The sequence below is a fragment of the Lagenorhynchus albirostris genome, chromosome 5 (genome assembly GCF_949774975.1).
Source record: "Lagenorhynchus albirostris chromosome 5, mLagAlb1.1, whole genome shotgun sequence".
Taxonomy (NCBI): domain Eukaryota; kingdom Metazoa; phylum Chordata; class Mammalia; order Artiodactyla; family Delphinidae; genus Lagenorhynchus; species Lagenorhynchus albirostris.
The window spans coordinates 58,185,161-58,202,195 of NC_083099.1; the positions used below are offsets into that span (position 1 = coordinate 58,185,161).

Here is a 17,035-nt window from a genome sequence, read left to right on the forward strand (position 1 = left end):
ACTGAGAGAAGAGGTATTTTTGTTCTTTGCTGTCTCTTTCCCCAGTTTTCTAATTTATCACCATTTTCTTTGGCCTAATTAAAGGTTATAGATAGACCATTCAATGAATGTGGGTCTTGAGATAGGCCCACCCCCAGTAACAGTAATAGTAGCACCCTGGGGTAGCCTGGAATCCTATGCTTAGGAACTTTATTAGTTTAACTTTATTAGTTGTATTCTCAGTAAGGAGTTTACCCATCCCTTTTGTAAACAGAATAATAATAATAGTAATAATAATCTTCCTGCTTGTGTACTTTCAGAACTATGTAGAAGATATTTTGTTAAGTAGAAATTAATTTAAAATCATTACTGAATTCTGTCATTTACGGAAGGAACAATTAGCTTTTTTGACGTTAAAAAGGGATTCTCTTTCTTGAAAAACCCTACTCTGTAAGTTTAATTCTTTGAATATACCTAACATTTATTAAGTGCTTACCATATACCAAATGCCATACCAATTACTTTTCACGTATTACCTCATTTAATCTTAAAAGCAGTCTCTATGAGGGTAGGTGCTATTACAATTCGTATTTTACCAGTAAGGAAAAGGCTTAAGGAGTTTAAATAAGTTATCCAGTGTCACTGTTTAATTAGTATTAAGTCTTTTACTCTTAACCATTCTAACTAGACAGGAATTCCTTACTTTTGAAATTGGGGGTAAAATACTGATGAGCATTTCCATAAAATGTCCATAACCCTATCCAATTAGTTATACCTTTAAACTAACTGAATTACAAGAGTCAAGTCACATACTTGGAAACTCATTTATTTCCTATTTTATTCATACATTCAGCCATTGAACTCAGTTTGCCATCAGGGCTTGTTGGAGCCAATTTTAGCTTTTGAGTTTCCTTTTTGAGCAGTTCTAACTCTGTAAGGATTGATACTTTATGACTTTTTCTTCCTTAGAAGAATTTTTTTTATTTCAAAAAGAAAAATGAAAAACTTTTTTTTTTTTAATAACAAGTGTTGGTGAGGATGTGGAGAAATTGGAACCCTTATCCATTGTTTTTGTTTTTTTTAATTTTATTTATATTTAGGCTGCGTTGGGTCTTTGTTGCTGCGTGCTGGCTTTCTCTAGTTGCGGTGAGCGGGGGCTACTCTTCATTGCGGTGCGTGGGCTTCTCATTGCAGTGGCTTCTCTTGTGGAGCACGGGCTCTAGGCACGTGGGTTTCAGTAGATGTGGCATGCGGGCTCAGTAGTTGTGGCACACAGGCTTAGTTGCTCCACGGCATGTGGGATCCTCCCGGACCAGGGCTCGAACCCGTGTCCCCTGCATTGGCAGGCAGATTCATAACCACTGCACCACCAGGGAAGTCCCTGTTTATTTTTATAATAGAATAAAACTGACTCTATCTTTCAGTTACCTTTGGATCTATTGAAAACTTTTATAACTCTTAGAAACAATAATAGGATCTTAGTTTTCCAATATCTTAAAACATTTTACTATTTCATCATTATTCATTAATTCCAACTATGCTAAAAAAAAGACTAAAATAATATAAAAATATAAAAGGATAAAATAGTCTAGAAGGATGATACAGTAGTGAGATAAATCATCACTAGTACATCATCCTTCAGTCTTCTAATTGCATAGCCCAGCGTTTTGCATCATCTTTCCAGATGTATAAAGAAGTCTACAAACACCATCTTTGTAGTGTTTTGTTGCTGTTGTTTTTTAGGCTTTAATTGAATACTGTTAATAATTCAGAATTTTTCCCTTTCCACTGATAATGCCAAAGAGAAGAAAATTGACAGAGGAAAATATTTCATAATTATTAGCAAATCAGAGTATGAATACAAAGAGACAGATAATAGCACTTTAAAGCAAAGTTTCTCAGCCTTGACATTGCTGACATTTGGGGCCAAAAACTCCTTTGTTGTAGGGCCTGTTGTGTGCATTACAGGATGTTTAGCAGCGTCCCTGGCCTCCACCCTCTAGATGCCAGCACCACCACCGCCACAAGCTGTGATGATCAAAAATGTGTCCAAACAGTATCAAAGGTTCCTCTTAGAGGAGACAGAATCACCCCAGTTGAGAACCACACTATTCCAGGCTTGAATGATGATGTTAAAATTGATCATGTAAGTGAAATATCAGATGACAATATCCTAGATGAATTTTTCTCAAACTCAGGAAACGATGAGTGAACAGTATATCTCCAAGGACAAAAAATGACTAACATCAGTTAGTCATTCTGCAGGAATGACTTTATCACACAGTATTTCTTAGCAAGAACCCAGCCCACACCTCATCTTTTGCAGTATTCTTTCCATCTTTTATGATGTTGTGCATCAGAATTTACTTAGTAAGTAGATAAATGCTGCAGGCAGTTATGTATAAAAATGACTGGAAGGAAAAAGGTGATGTAGAAATTTTTTAAATCCTTGGATTGATTATTCTGATATCTGTAAGTACAAAAAATAGAAATGTTTTGCAGTTATGAAGCAAAGAAGATGGTTGTCCTTTCTTCAATAAAATTATGAGTCATCAAAGTTTTCAAAAGTATTTTGACAATGCAAATGTGAGAAGAAATACCAGAAGTAATGATAAACTAGAAGTTATTAGATATGTATTTGAAATCTGGAATCAGTATTCACAAGATGGATATATTCAGGCTCACACATGACAGTTGATGAGCAAGTTTGTTGCATTCAACGTATGTTGCCCATTTTGGATTATAAATTTGGTTTTACTGTGTTTATATTCTTATTAGGATGTCTAATAAAATTGTTTTTCACCATCACTTTATTCTTCTTTAAATTATTTTGTATTAAAAATATAAACAAAAATCAGTAAGTAAAAGAACTAAGAGTCCATTGGAACCCAGATGATAAGTTTTAATGACTACTTTTTCTGATGAGTTGAGGGTTAAGTATTCTCTTACCTGGACTATTGCAGTAGCCTCCTAACTGGTCTCCTGCTTTCCCCAAAGCAACCAGAATAATATTTATAAAAGGTAAATCAAGTAATAGTATTCATCCTTGAAATAGCTTTGCTAAAAGTAAAATCCAGACCTTTTACCCTGACCTGCAAATTTTACATTCTCTGAACATGACCTCCTGTCACTCCTCTCCCACATCTACTGGACTTCAGACGCCCTGGTCTTCTTCCTATTCCTCCTTCACACCAAACTCATTCTTTCCTTGGGGCACTTTCACTGTTTCCTTCATCTGCAGTAGTCTTTCCCTGGTCTTAGTGTGGATGGTTCTTTCTTGTCATTTGGATCACAAATTAATATTACCTTCTCAAAGGCCATTCCTGAACACCCAGTCTAAAGTAGCCACTCAGTCCTTCTCTGTCACAACACCCAGAGTATCTTATCTCTATCTACTCCAGTATTTTTATTTGTTCATTTAATTTCCCACTGTAATAGAGGCTCTGTTAATACAGGGTGTTTTACTATTTTCTGAGCCCAACAGAACAGGACAAGGTTCACAGTACATGTATTAATAAAGATTTGTTGAGTGAATATGTGCCAGTAATATTTCTTTATGCTGTTGGATAAATTAACAATATTTAAATGTATAAAAACCAAGTAGCATGGATGTCTGCTTTCATTTTTAGCCAATCGGAATATGTGTAACTCATCCTAAGGGGTGTGTGTTTTGCATGATACATTAATATGCATTCATAATTATTCATTATGTGGTTAATAAATTTGTATTTAAAGGGAATAAATACATTACCTGGAATATTGGAATTACACCAAAAGTTATGGTATTTTCTTTTTCGTTTCCAAACATTCAATGTGCAGTGTTTTAATGTGGATGGTTTTTTTTTCTCCTTTTTTCCCTTATTTTTACTTTTAAAATTAGAAAGCCTTGCAAGTGATTATAAGGATATTTTCAGGGAAGGATTATGAAAGAATTTATATTTTTATTTTATTATTTTACTTTTTAATTTTCTCTCTTATTCCAGAAACATTAGCAGATTAGTTAATAGGATACTAGGAAGGGTCCTCATCAGGAAGAGAAGTAAATTGTTCACTACCACCCCCTAGTATCCAAATCTAGCCTTATCCCTGATTGATTTTGGCACTTAACTGTTCTTTGGTTGGTGGTAATGTTAACCAAGTAAATTATTGGATTTGTTCCACAAATAACTGTCTTAAGTTTGTTCTCCCCATCCCTGAAAATAAAGTCTTGCAATGAGAATAAACTGTTTTTTAACAGTTAATAAGCAATGTAAAGTTTATTGAAAATTAATTTTCTTTTTTTGCAGATCACTCATGAATCGAGGGGGGGTATGGCAAAGAAAATTATATAAGATATTACTTTATTTTACAGAGTAACAGACTAGCTAGAGACAATGAATTAAGAGAAAATGATAAAGAACAGCTCCGAGCAATTTGTACACGAGATCCTCTATCTGAAATCACTGAGCAAGAGAAAGATTTTCTGTGGAGCCACAGGTAAGTGTTAAGATAGAGTCTCTGTTCCTTCTATTTCAGAAGAAAGAACTGACTTTGGCTGATCTTGCCATGCTTCTGCCATTACCTATTAGAGTAAATAAAGCATAATTTACATGATTTTTAATTACAAACATTATCCTTTTTTGAACTGTGGGTATCGATCAGTATTTCTAGAAAATCATGCTGCATTGGTAATAACCTTGCAGATTGAAGGCTTTTTTAAAATTCTGAATCCTTAGTTTTAGATCAATTTAGTTGTGATTTAATTGGTCTAGATATTTTCATTTTTAGGAGTTCCTTCCATTTTTCTTACACTTCCTTAAAGTAATACTTATTTTCACTTCTGAAGAAATTATCCTGCAACTTGGTAAGTGTACCCTCGTTTATTTAAATAAGGCAGTTGCAGTGCATTTCTGCAGAAAGTTCATTTAAACATAAATTTTGTCCAGTGACCACAGTAGAAGTGGTAACTCTTCTCATGGTTCATGCCGAATAAGTAGATGAATAATAGGGGCTATATAGTGTTATAACATAAATTCATAATTTTCCCTAAATACCTGTCCTCCATTTGGGTTTTCCTTTAGTCTTCCATGCCATTATAACTGTATCTATGTACATATATGTGCAGCTATAGTGTTAAACACAGGTTTGTTTTGATTTTAAAGAAGGCTAGTAATGGTAAGAAGTTTTAAAAGTGTTTGGAACTTCTTAAAGATTGCATAGTCACAAATTTAGACATCTAGGCCTTTTGAATAACATGTAAGAATGTTTGTTTTGTTTTGTTTTGTCTTTTCCACACAGACACTATTGTGTAACTATCCCTGAAATTCTACCCAAATTGCTTCTGTCTGTTAAATGGAATTCTAGAGATGAAGTAGCTCAGGTAAATGCATGTTTGAGATTACTGAATAACTGTTGCACAAATTTGGTATGTCATTCAAATTGTTTTTTCTCAGAAAGTCTGCATAAGTATAAGAAATGAAATAGACTATGTTTTAAATTAATTAATAATGATAATACAGATGGTCCTCGACTTACCATGGTTCACCTTAAGATATTATTACTTTACAATGGTGAGAAAGTGAGATGCATTCAGTAGAAACTATACTTCAAATTTCGAATTTTGATCTTTTCTCAGGCTAGCAATATGTGGTAAAATAGTCTCTCCTGATACTGGGCAGCAGTAGCGAGCCAGAGCTCCCAGTCAGCCGGATGATCATGAGGGTAAACAACCAGTATCCTTACAACTATTCTGTACCCATACAGCCATTCTCCTTTTCACTTTCAGTACAGTGTTCAACAAATTGCATGGGATATTCAACACTTTATTATAAAATAGGCTTTGTGTTAAATGATTTTGCCCAGCTGTGGACTAAAGTAAGTGTTCTGAGCATGTTTAAAGTAGTCTAGGCTAAGCTATGATGTTCAGTAGATTATGTGTATTAAGTGCATTTTTGACTTGAAATATTTTCAACTTATGATAGGCTTATCAAGACATAAGCCCATTGTAAGTCGAGGAAGATCTGTATAGTAGAGAAAAATACTGTTTACATAACTTCCACTGATAAAATTAATTAGAACTAAACATTTTAAGCACTGAATTCATAAGGGGGGCTTTTATCTAATTTTAAAATAAGAAATTAAGACAATGTCTTAAGAGGGTTCATTCACAACTATCTTTGGTTTTTAAATATGATCTATTATCTCACTCATACACAGATGTACTGCTTGGTAAAAGATTGGCCTCCAATCAAACCTGAACAGGCTATGGAGCTTCTGGACTGCAATTACCCAGATCCTATGGTTCGAGGTTTTGCTGTTCGATGCTTAGAAAAATATTTAACAGATGACAAACTTTCTCAGTACCTAATTCAGCTAGTACAGGTAAAATAGAAAAATAATGTTTTATTCTAAATCCATGCACCTTCCAACACCTACTGTATTAGCTGGGTTTATGCATTTTTAAAAGTCAGTTTTATTACCAGTAGTATCTGTTTTCTTCCTAAAAAATTTTTCTTTAAATCCAACCATGCAGAAACTGACCTTGATTGATGTAGAGTTGTTTTTATTTTTGTTTGTTTGTTTGTTTTTAATCACATAGGTCCTAAAATATGAACAGTATTTGGATAACCTACTTGTGAGGTTTTTACTCAAAAAAGCATTGACTAATCAAAGGATTGGGCACTTTTTCTTTTGGCATTTAAAGTAAGTCAAATTATTTTCCCATTTAATTCTTTATATATATATATATATATATATATATATATATATATACTTGTATTCTCAGTTGATGTATAAATATGTATTACTTATATACTGTTGTTTTTGTTTGTCTAGAAGAGTTTTCCATACTGAAAGTATATTGTACCAGTGATGAACTTCCCTCAGCCTTTTCTCTTTAACATTAAGTAAGCAGTAAAATTAAAACTAAATTTTATACAAGAATGAGAGCTGAAATATTTTTAAAGATTTTGATTCTATTTTAAGCAAAGTAAAATTTGCTAGGTCCAGATTAATGTTGCAATTGATTTCACCATATGTGTGGATTAAGATATCCCCCCACCCCCAAAAAATCTTGCCTTGGAATTCAGAACAATAATGACAAATATCCCAAGTTTCTTACTAGAAAATAAGCTAATTAAGAATAAAAAATATTTTGCAGAATATGCTATATCTAATACACAAAGTGAGAGGTCATAAACCATGCACTTTTTTATAAATTTAGAAACAGATTTGTAATTAACATGATTTTTTAAATGTTAAAATAAATTTAAAATGGAATCTAGAAACTAGGTTTAAAATAACTTAAATTCAGGGACTTCCCTGGTGGCACAGTGATTAAGAATCCACCTGCCAATGCAGGGGACACCAGTTCGATCCCTGCTCCGGGAAGATCCCACATGCCATGCAGCAACTAAGCCCGTGTGCCACAACTACTGAGCCTGCGCTCTAGAGCCCGAGAGCCCTCGTGCCACAACTGCTGAGTCCTTGTGCCACAACTACTGAGCTCTCGTGCCACAACTACTGAAACCCATGCGTCTAGAGCCTGTGCTCTGCAACAAGAGAAGCCACCTCAACTAGAAGCATGCCTACTGCAATGAAGAGTAGCCCCCGCTCTCCACAACTAGAGAAAGCCTGTGCACAGCAACAAAGACCCAATGCAGCCAAAAATAAATAAATAAAATAAATTTAAGAATAACTTAAATTCAGACACAGTACAGAAAAGGGACATGTATGCCAGAAGAGTCAAATAGTGTTCACTGAGCTCTTCACTCCCTCTCTATTCATTGTATTATTTTTGTGCCTAATTTCCTTTTTTCATGTTTATGTATTTTGTGCTAAGATTAGTAAATGAAAAGTAGTTGAAATAAACCTAAAATCTAGTTTTTTTAAAATTTATATTTCCAGGAACTACCTGAAACTCTTAATTGTTTTGCTTCTAAATGATAGGTTTTAAATGATTTAAAACCTGTCATTCGTTAGTATGATTGTATTAGTTAGTATTAGTTACATGATTATAACATTTTTTGAATTTAGAAAATGGGTTTCTTAAAAAAGGTTATGTGTATACTCATTAAAATCTCTCTCTCTCTCTCTCTCTCTCCCACTGACCTTTTAGATCTGAGATGCACAATAAAACAGTTAGTCAGAGGTTTGGCCTGCTTTTGGAGTCCTATTGCCGTGCATGTGGGATGTATTTGAAGCACCTGAATAGGCAGGTTGAGGCTATGGAAAAGCTCATTAACTTAACTGACATTCTCAAACAAGAGAAGAAGGATGAAACACAAAAGGTATGTGACTCTTCAGTTTGTTTTTCAGACTCCTTCATTGCAGTGGGGCAGGGTTATTTGAGAGCCCAGTATATATGAGCCCAGTATATGAGAGCCCAGTATATATGCCCAGTATATATGCAGGGCCTTAGAATTAGGCAGATTAAGATTTGGATCCAAGCAATGTAATGTTAGACACATTATTTAGTCTCTTGAGATTCATTTTCCTCATCTGTAAAATGGGAATAATACTTTCCTCATAGGGTTGATGTGAGAATTAAATCATACAAGATATGCAAAGCACCTCTCATAGTCCCTAGAACATGGGAGGTGCCCAGTAAATGTTAGTTCCCTCCTCTTTCCCTTCATTTCCCTTTTATATAGCCCTAAGTCTTTTTTTTAATTTTTTTTATTGAAGTATAGTTGATTTACAATATTGTGCTAATCTCTGCTGTATAGCAAAGTGACTCAGTTATATACATATATATATTCTTTTTTTATATTCTTTTCCATTATGGTTTATCACAGGATATTGAATATAGTTCCCGTGCTATACATTAGGACCTTGTTGTTTAGCCCTAAGTCTTTTTTTTGGCTGTGTTGGGTCTTCGTTGCTGCGCACGGGCTTTCTCTAGTTGTGGCGAGCAGGGGCTACTCTTCGTTGTGGTGTGTGGGCTTCTCATTGCTGTGGCTTCTCTTGTTGCGAAGCATGGGTTCTAGGCACGCAGGCTCAGTAGTCGTGGCACATGGGCTTAGTTTTACCGTGGCATGTGGGATCTTTCTGGACCAGGGCTCGAACCTGTGACCCTTGCATTGGCAGGCAGATTCTTAACCACTGCGCTACCAGGGAAGTCCCAGCCCTAAGTCTTAAAAATGATTTTTCCTTACTCTGTGTCATTTCTTTTCTTTTAATAATGACCCTGAAAATGAGTGGAAAGAAATTAGTTTCTATATTTCTAAGTTTAAAATGGACTCTTAGTCACACAGTAAATATATCACACACTTGAGTCACCTGCAGTCTTGCTTAGTGTACCTGAGGAACATGAAATGTAAAGGTTTTCATGACCTTTTCCTACTCCTTATCCTTTATTCAGTCCAACACACCCTACAGTAAAAAGTGAGATCATTCCTCACCTCTAGTGAAATGAAAAAAGAAAATCCCAGTTTATTAGTGAGTCCCCAAAGGACAGACAATGTAAATTAGTAGTACTGAATACATTTTTTCAACATTTTCATTAATGTTGCTTGAAGAAAAAAACAACTTTAAAAGAAAGTTACTGTATTAATCTAAATGTCATACAGTATGTGACTGAGTTGATTTTATTGAAATTGTGGTATGTAAGTTCAAATACAGGTTATTAGAAAATAATTGTATTGTTTCTGCTGCTGGAATTGTGAGCAAGAAGAAATTAGACTGCTTTGAAATAATAAAATTTATTATATTGTAACTAAGGTAAGAAAAAAGAAATTAGATATTAGTTAAATTTGTAAATATAAGCATTTCTTCTAAAGTGAAGTTTTCATATCACAGATTGGCTGTGATACAGTGGATTAAAAAAGGATGTTTCTTTCCACTTATGTACTAGAACCTTGAGTATAGAATGAGACTTTTCCCAACAATTTCTTTTAGACTCACTAGACCTTTTTTATTGAACAGAGAGTGTGGTGTTTTCTGCAAAGCTTAAAAGTAAGGTTATTAAGCTAATGTGATATCTCCACAGTTTTTCCTCTAGAACAAAGGTCAGCAAACTTTTTCTTAAAAAGCTAGATAGTAAATATTTTAGACTTGGTAGGCCATGCAGTTTGTTGTAACTACTCAGCTCTGCTATTCTAGTGTGAAAGCACCAATATCTAAGTGAATGGGCATGACTATATTCTAAGGCAATTTGACTTACAAAAACTGGCAACTGACTTACAAGCCATAGTTGACCAAGCCCTGCTCTAGAGCCAGAACACTGCCTCGGTCAGCATGCAGAGCTTTTGTCACAGGAAAGTGCACAGTACTGTCACTCTCACCTCTCTGTCTGAGTTGTGCAGCTCTGTGTTATAGAAACCCTCCTAATTAGAATGCAGCCAATCCAGGATATGGATTCAAAGACTACACAATAATGAGGTTCCAGTGTATAAAAGAGATTAGCAATTAGTTTTACCTTTATCAAATCAACTTCTAACCATGATTATGCTCATTTATCAGGTACAGATGAAATTTTTAGTTGAGCAAATGCGGCGACCAGATTTCATGGATGCTCTACAGGGCTTTCTGTCGCCTCTAAACCCTGCTCATCAGCTGGGAAATCTCAGGTAAGGTACTTTATTGGAAGTTTTATTGATACATTTAAACAAGTACTTTCTCTGGAGAACGTCTTGAAAAAGTCAGAATGTCATTGTGTTCAATAATATATGCTTGTCTCTCTCCTTTTCCTACCCTGCAAAATAAGAGTAGTAAAATTTTCTTAAGTTCAGACCTGCATTTATTCAGAATGAGTTTTTACTACTTTAATAATAGAATTTAAAACTTTTTATGGCCAGAATTTCTGGTATCATTGGATAAGAAATGGAATGTAATAGCTGTAAAACAAATGAGATGTCCCTATATTTGTGGAAAATTCATATTCCATTTATAAGAAATTTTTAAGCTTAATATGTATTTTTTCTTTATACTACCTCAGAAATTAATTCATAAATAAAACTGAGGAGAAAGTTTAAAATTGTTATAACACTTCAAAAAGCTGTATAGTATATATATTTTAAAATAAATTGAGGCTACAAAGAATAACAAAGCTAAGGTGCCTAGTAAATTTTTCAACTATTTTAAAGGCTTGAAGAGTGTCGAATTATGTCCTCTGCAAAAAGGCCACTGTGGTTGAATTGGGAGAACCCAGACATCATGTCAGAATTACTCTTTCAGAACAATGAGATCATCTTTAAAAATGGGGATGGTAAGGAAGAATATTAATGGACTTATGATGCATGAATTTAGTTATATTTTTATACACAGGATATTTATGAACCCTGAAGATTATTGAAAGCCATTTAAGGAATATGCATGTGGTAAAATATATAATATTAAGCAAATGTCTTAACCTTTAGAATATGTATTTATAATTATTGAAAAGGAAAGAAGTACTAGGTTTAGAATCAGAAGGCCTGAAAATCATTTTGTTCAGCTGTGTATCCATTCACTCCATAAATATTTGACATGCTAGGCCCTGAAGTTGTAAGAATACACAACACAGAATCCCTGCCCTCTTACAGAGTTTACAGTCTAGCAGGGAAAAGAGACATTAAACAAATAACTACAAAAACAAAATTACAACCCTGGTACAAAGGAAAAGTGTAGTCTGCTGAGGAATCATAAAAGAAGGCCCTAATTTATTTGGAGAACAGGCTGTGGGGGAATACATTTTTATATACTAAACAAATGTATCATTGATGGGTTTTCATTAGGAAATGACCTTTCAGCACTGAATTCTGTTAATCCAAATATTTTAATATAAACATGTTCAAGTTTAAGGATTCAGAAAAATAAGTAATTTAAATATTTTAATTTAATTTTTTTGTGAAATACATGCCACGTTATCCTACATTGTTATACAGATGTGTTTATGCAGATACTTTAGAAATGGGTTAAAGACTAAGATTATTGCTTCCTTACAGATTATTTTGAAGAGCAAACATAGTTCTGTATATTTTCTGTTTGAAAACATTGTGATGAAGTGATACTCAAACTTGTGCTTGTGGCATTAAGTGTTGGTATACATATTCTTTGAATTTCAGATTTACGGCAAGATATGCTAACACTTCAGATTATTCGCATTATGGAAAATATATGGCAAAATCAAGGTCTTGATCTTCGGTAGGTAACCAATAAGACAACATGTATGCTGAAAGTTATCCTGAAAAAGTAAACCATTAGTAAATTTTAATTGTAAAATATATTAATTATAAACAATATAGAGGCATATATCTATAAATAAATGTATGGAGTGATAATTAACACTAGTTGATTACACTGTGGTACTTTCTATTTGTCCTCTTCTTCCTTGGCTTAGAATAGCTAATGAGATTCAGCTAGGTAAGAAGAGCTATTTCCAATAAGCTGATAAAGACTCTGCAACTGGTCACTAACAATCTTTCCTTGGTATCTGCAGGAGATTGGTTCCAGGACCACCACCAATGCCAGAGTCCACGGATGCTCAAGTCCCTTATATAAAATGGCGTAGTATTTGCATATAAGCTGTGCACATCCTCCTGTATACTTTGTCATCTCTAGGTTACTTATAATGCCTAGTGCAATGTAAAGGCTATGTAAATAGTTGCCAGGGCACAGCAAATTCAAGTTTTTCTTTTTGGAACTTTCTGGATTTTTTTCCCCAAATATTTTCCATCTGCAGTTGGTTGAATCTGAGTATCCAGAATCCTCAGTTATAGAGGGCCAACTGTATTTAGGAACAGGACATAGGAGACAAGAGACACAAAAGGCCCCATTTTTTATTCAGAAGTTAAAGAGTTTAAAAGAAGGTTTCTTTCATTATATAAGTTTTCTAATTCTAAAACTTTATAAATTCTCTAATCTTGAGTCAGTTTTTCAGCAAAATTTATGAAAGCAACTAATCTTAAAGTTTTTGCCATTTTGTTGGTTTCTGCCCAACCTTCCCAGTTATCAGCATCATCTCCAAGTTTTCTATCCTGCCACATCTTCTCCTAGTCATTTTTGTGTCTAATATTTTATCCTTCTTTTACTTGTCCCTTTGCAAATTCAGGCAAAGTCCACCCTCTTCAAAAGTACTTTTGTCTGTAACTCTGGTAATTACAATATTTAATTGTAAATTAGTAGCTATACAAAAAAGTATCTAAAGTTAAATGAGCTATACAAAAAAGTATCTAAAGTTAAATGAGCTAGATCGTTGGAAAGTAAGTTGTATCTTTGGAAAGTTGTTACGTTTTTTAACTTAAGTAAATTTAAATTTATATTTAATATAAATATTAAATATAAATTTAAAAATTAAATTTAAATTTTAACTTAAGTAAAATTAAAATTAAGTAAATTTAACTTAAGTAAATTTAAAATTTTTATAAAGTTTAATATCTTTAATAATAAGCTTGTAGGACTATGTAACGCTTTAAACTATGAGCATGTTCAACAGTAATAAAATTAAGAGAAAATGCTCAGGAGTACCACCTTAAGAAATTCCTTTATTTACCAGAGCAGATAGAAGAAAAGATTCCACAAGGAAAATGGTCAAAAGGGTAGGAAGACCAGAGTAAGTGATTCACAGAACCCAGAAAAGGGGAGAGATTCACAAACAGTTTACAGTATCAGGTGCTTCAGGAGTTATAAGAACTATGAAAAAGGCCTTGGATTTGATGATTCATGGTTAGCTTTAAGAAGAGTTGAGTCAGTAGAGTGATAGAAATTAAGCTACAAGGAATTAAGTGAGAAAAGAAAAATAAGTTTAGACTGTTACTCTTTTAGGAATTTAGGAAGTACAGGAAAGGTGGAAAGAATGGACAGTAGCATATGAGAACAGGAGAGCAAGAAAAACCATACTTCAGTACTTATGTGCCAATGGGCGTATTAGGTGCTTTTTTTCCATTGTCTCTTTAAATCCTCACATCTCTACCCTTGATTACATGTCTTTTTAATATTACATGTGATGAATGGGAAATACCCATAAAGCACTTCGACTGCACACCAAAGTATGGTTGTATCAAGGAAAAATCATTGGTGGGTTATTTGAGTTGTGGGCTAAACTAACTGCTTTTATCATGGAACATCATTTTTACTTAAAGAATAACTAACAGACAAGCTATGATTATTCAGACATGGATATTTGGTAAACATTTTCTTGAAAATGAACAATATGAGACTCTTCAGGGAGAACAACTGACAGTATTTGTTGTCAAAAATCAAATTTAAGCTTTCAAGTAAAAATTAGAATTTTGAAAACCTTGTATCTACTGCTATGAGCTTCCCCAAAATTAAAGACTTTTCTGATGAGATCAGTGATAATGTTAACAATTGTGATTTTTTTTAGTTGGTATAATGAAAAGGAGATCAACATTTGGAAGATCTCCATAACTCAGTGAACTAATATCTTCCAAATGACCAATATAGGATATTATAAAGTCATATATGGGTAGAAATTCCATTCAGAGGCAAGATAAACAAATGGGTCTTCATGTAACAGAGTATGAAAAGTTTACTGTTATGGTTTCACATTCCACATTGCAACTTAAGAAACTATCTCTTGTCAAGTTTTGGAACAGTAGGAAAGAAAAATATGTACAATTATCTGAAAAAGGCTATTACTCCCTTTTCCAAATACATATCTGTGCGAGGCCAGATTTTCTTCATATGCTTCAGTCAAAACATTGCATTAGATTGGATACAAAAGCATTCATGAGAAGCCAGCTGCATACTATTAAGCCAGACATTAAAGAAATTTGAAAAAATGGGAAACAATGTCACTCTTCTAAGTTTTTTTTGTTTTTAGGGTTTTTGTTTTGTAAAAGATAGTATTTTTTATATAAATGAGTAATAAATATTACTTTAAATGAATTAATGAATATTTTAATTTTAAAATTTTCTCCATTTTAATGTCTAATGTCAATAGATAGAACCCAAATAAATAAAAGCTTTTTGGTATCCTTGATAATTTTTAAGAGTTTAAAGGAGTCCTGAAACCAAAAACTTGAGAACTGCTACCCTAAGGTATTGTTTAGATGTCAGTTAAACATCTTTAAATTCACCCATTATTTTTAAAGTCATAAATGTTTATAAACTTTGAATAGCCACAATAATTTTCTTCATGCTTTTCTCATATACAATTAAATGCTTTCACAGTTGGAGGTTATAATAAATGATGGCAGATAATTTGATTTTTCTAGGAATATTTGTCATGTTGTAATAAAAGAAAAGTAAAACTAGGTTAAAGGAGTAAAGGTCATGCATGAAAAATTTGCAAATAGAATATTCCTGTATTAGCCTTGCTATTTTAGGGAGCGCCCTTCGAGTTGCTAGATGGAATGATGCTCGATTCATCAATCTCCTAATAAAACCAATTAGATCTTCACATTAAAAAAAAGATAAAATATTTGCTGTTTTAAAATCCCATCATTTAACTGCAGTCTTGTTCCTTTTTCAGAATGTTACCTTATGGTTGTCTGTCCATTGGTGACTGTGTGGGACTTATTGAGGTGGTGAGAAATTCTCACACTATTATGCAAATTCAGTGTAAAGGAGGCCTGAAAGGTGCCCTGCAGTTCAACAGCCACACACTACATCAGTGGCTCAAAGACAAGAACAAGGGAGAAATGTGAGTTTATTATTCTTTTCTTTCTATGCTAGTAGAAGTTTGTATCTGATAGACAAGATTTTTAATGGTTGTGTATATTTCTTTGAGTTAGACCAGAAAAGAAAAAAAAAAAACTGTATTTACATTGGAAAAAGATATGTTCAACCTTTGAAATATTTGAGGTTATTGAGTTTAAATGATCAGAATTGCTTATAATTTGGTGAAATCCTGTACATTCACCTTAAGAATCTAAAATGTGTTTTTCTTAGTGCTTATTCTTTTTTTAAAAGCTAAGGTTAAATTAATTAAAATTAAAAATTTTACTCCTAATTCATTGTTAAAATGATTAGAAAAAATTTATTTTAATGACATAAGTATTTTTTCACTATAATAAGAATTACGCTTTGGTCAGAGAATATCTAGAAATTTTCTTAGAAACCTTTGAACACTTGAGAATCCCAGAGTTCCTCAGATCTTCAAACATAATTACTTCCTCCCCCTAATGTCAGTGATTGTTTTCATTGTTTTAATACAGACTTTACTAAAAACTTTGACCATCTTTTCCCAGTTTGGACTGGATCATTCTGTATTTCCATACTAACTCAAAGGTGTTTATTTCTTCTTTGTAGATATGATGCAGCCATCGATCTATTTACACGTTCATGTGCTGGATATTGTGTTGCTACCTTCATTTTGGGAATTGGAGATCGTCACAATAGTAACATCATGGTTAAAGATGATGGACAAGTAATAGCTTCCTCTTTTAAATGTGTCAACATTCTTTTTTTTTAATATTTTTTTTTTACTTATTTATTTGGCTGCACTGGGTCTTAGTTGTGGCATGCGGGATCTTCGTTGCGGCATGTGGGATCTTTTAGTTGTGGCATGCAGGATCTTTAGTTGCAGCATGAGGGATCTTTTAGTTGTGGCATGTGGGATCTAGTTCCTTGACCAGGGATCGAACCCGAGTCCCCTGCATTAGGAGCACGGAGTCTTAGCCACTGGACCACCAGGGAAGTCCCTCGACATTCTTAAATTTACTAATTCAGGACATTGTATTTCTGCATTTGTCAAACTATAACATAATTTCTTATTTTTGAAAGCTGTTTCATATAGATTTTGGACACTTTTTGGATCACAAGAAGAAAAAATTTGGTTATAAACGGGAGCGTGTGCCATTTGTTTTGACACAAGATTTCTTAATAGTGATTAGTAAAGGAGCCCAAGAATGCACAAAGACAAGAGAATTTGAGAGGTAAGTTCAAGACATCAAAAGCACAAAATAAAGAATTCTTGCTGCTCTACCAAAACAATCGATATTTTTCAAGCAATTTAAAAATAAATGTTTTATTAACATTGTAGCATAAACTGGATATTTTATTGTGTTTATTTTTATTTATTTATTGTGTAATGCTGTGAAGGAAATGGAAAGAAAAACCAGTTTAATTTATTGATTTAGTTAAGGCCTAAAAAGAAAGTGATCCTTAAACTTCATAGTACATTAAAAGTTTT

General features: G+C 33.3%; 1 protein-coding gene across 1 annotated transcript in view; it reads left to right on the forward strand.

Annotated features, from left to right (window-relative positions):
* PIK3CA (phosphatidylinositol-4,5-bisphosphate 3-kinase catalytic subunit alpha) overlaps positions 1-17,035 on the forward strand; it is a 115,780-nt gene that overhangs the window by 89,717 nt on the left and 9,028 nt on the right. The window contains exons 10-20 of the mRNA XM_060150031.1: positions 4,331-4,455; positions 5,257-5,338; positions 6,175-6,339; positions 6,557-6,660; positions 8,075-8,246; positions 10,420-10,526; positions 11,043-11,164; positions 12,003-12,081; positions 15,374-15,544; positions 16,153-16,270; positions 16,627-16,778. Coding sequence (XP_060006014.1) covers positions 4,331-4,455; positions 5,257-5,338; positions 6,175-6,339; positions 6,557-6,660; positions 8,075-8,246; positions 10,420-10,526; positions 11,043-11,164; positions 12,003-12,081; positions 15,374-15,544; positions 16,153-16,270; positions 16,627-16,778 — 1,397 coding nt within the window. The remainder of the gene's footprint in view (positions 1-4,330; positions 4,456-5,256; positions 5,339-6,174; positions 6,340-6,556; positions 6,661-8,074; positions 8,247-10,419; positions 10,527-11,042; positions 11,165-12,002; positions 12,082-15,373; positions 15,545-16,152; positions 16,271-16,626; positions 16,779-17,035) is intronic.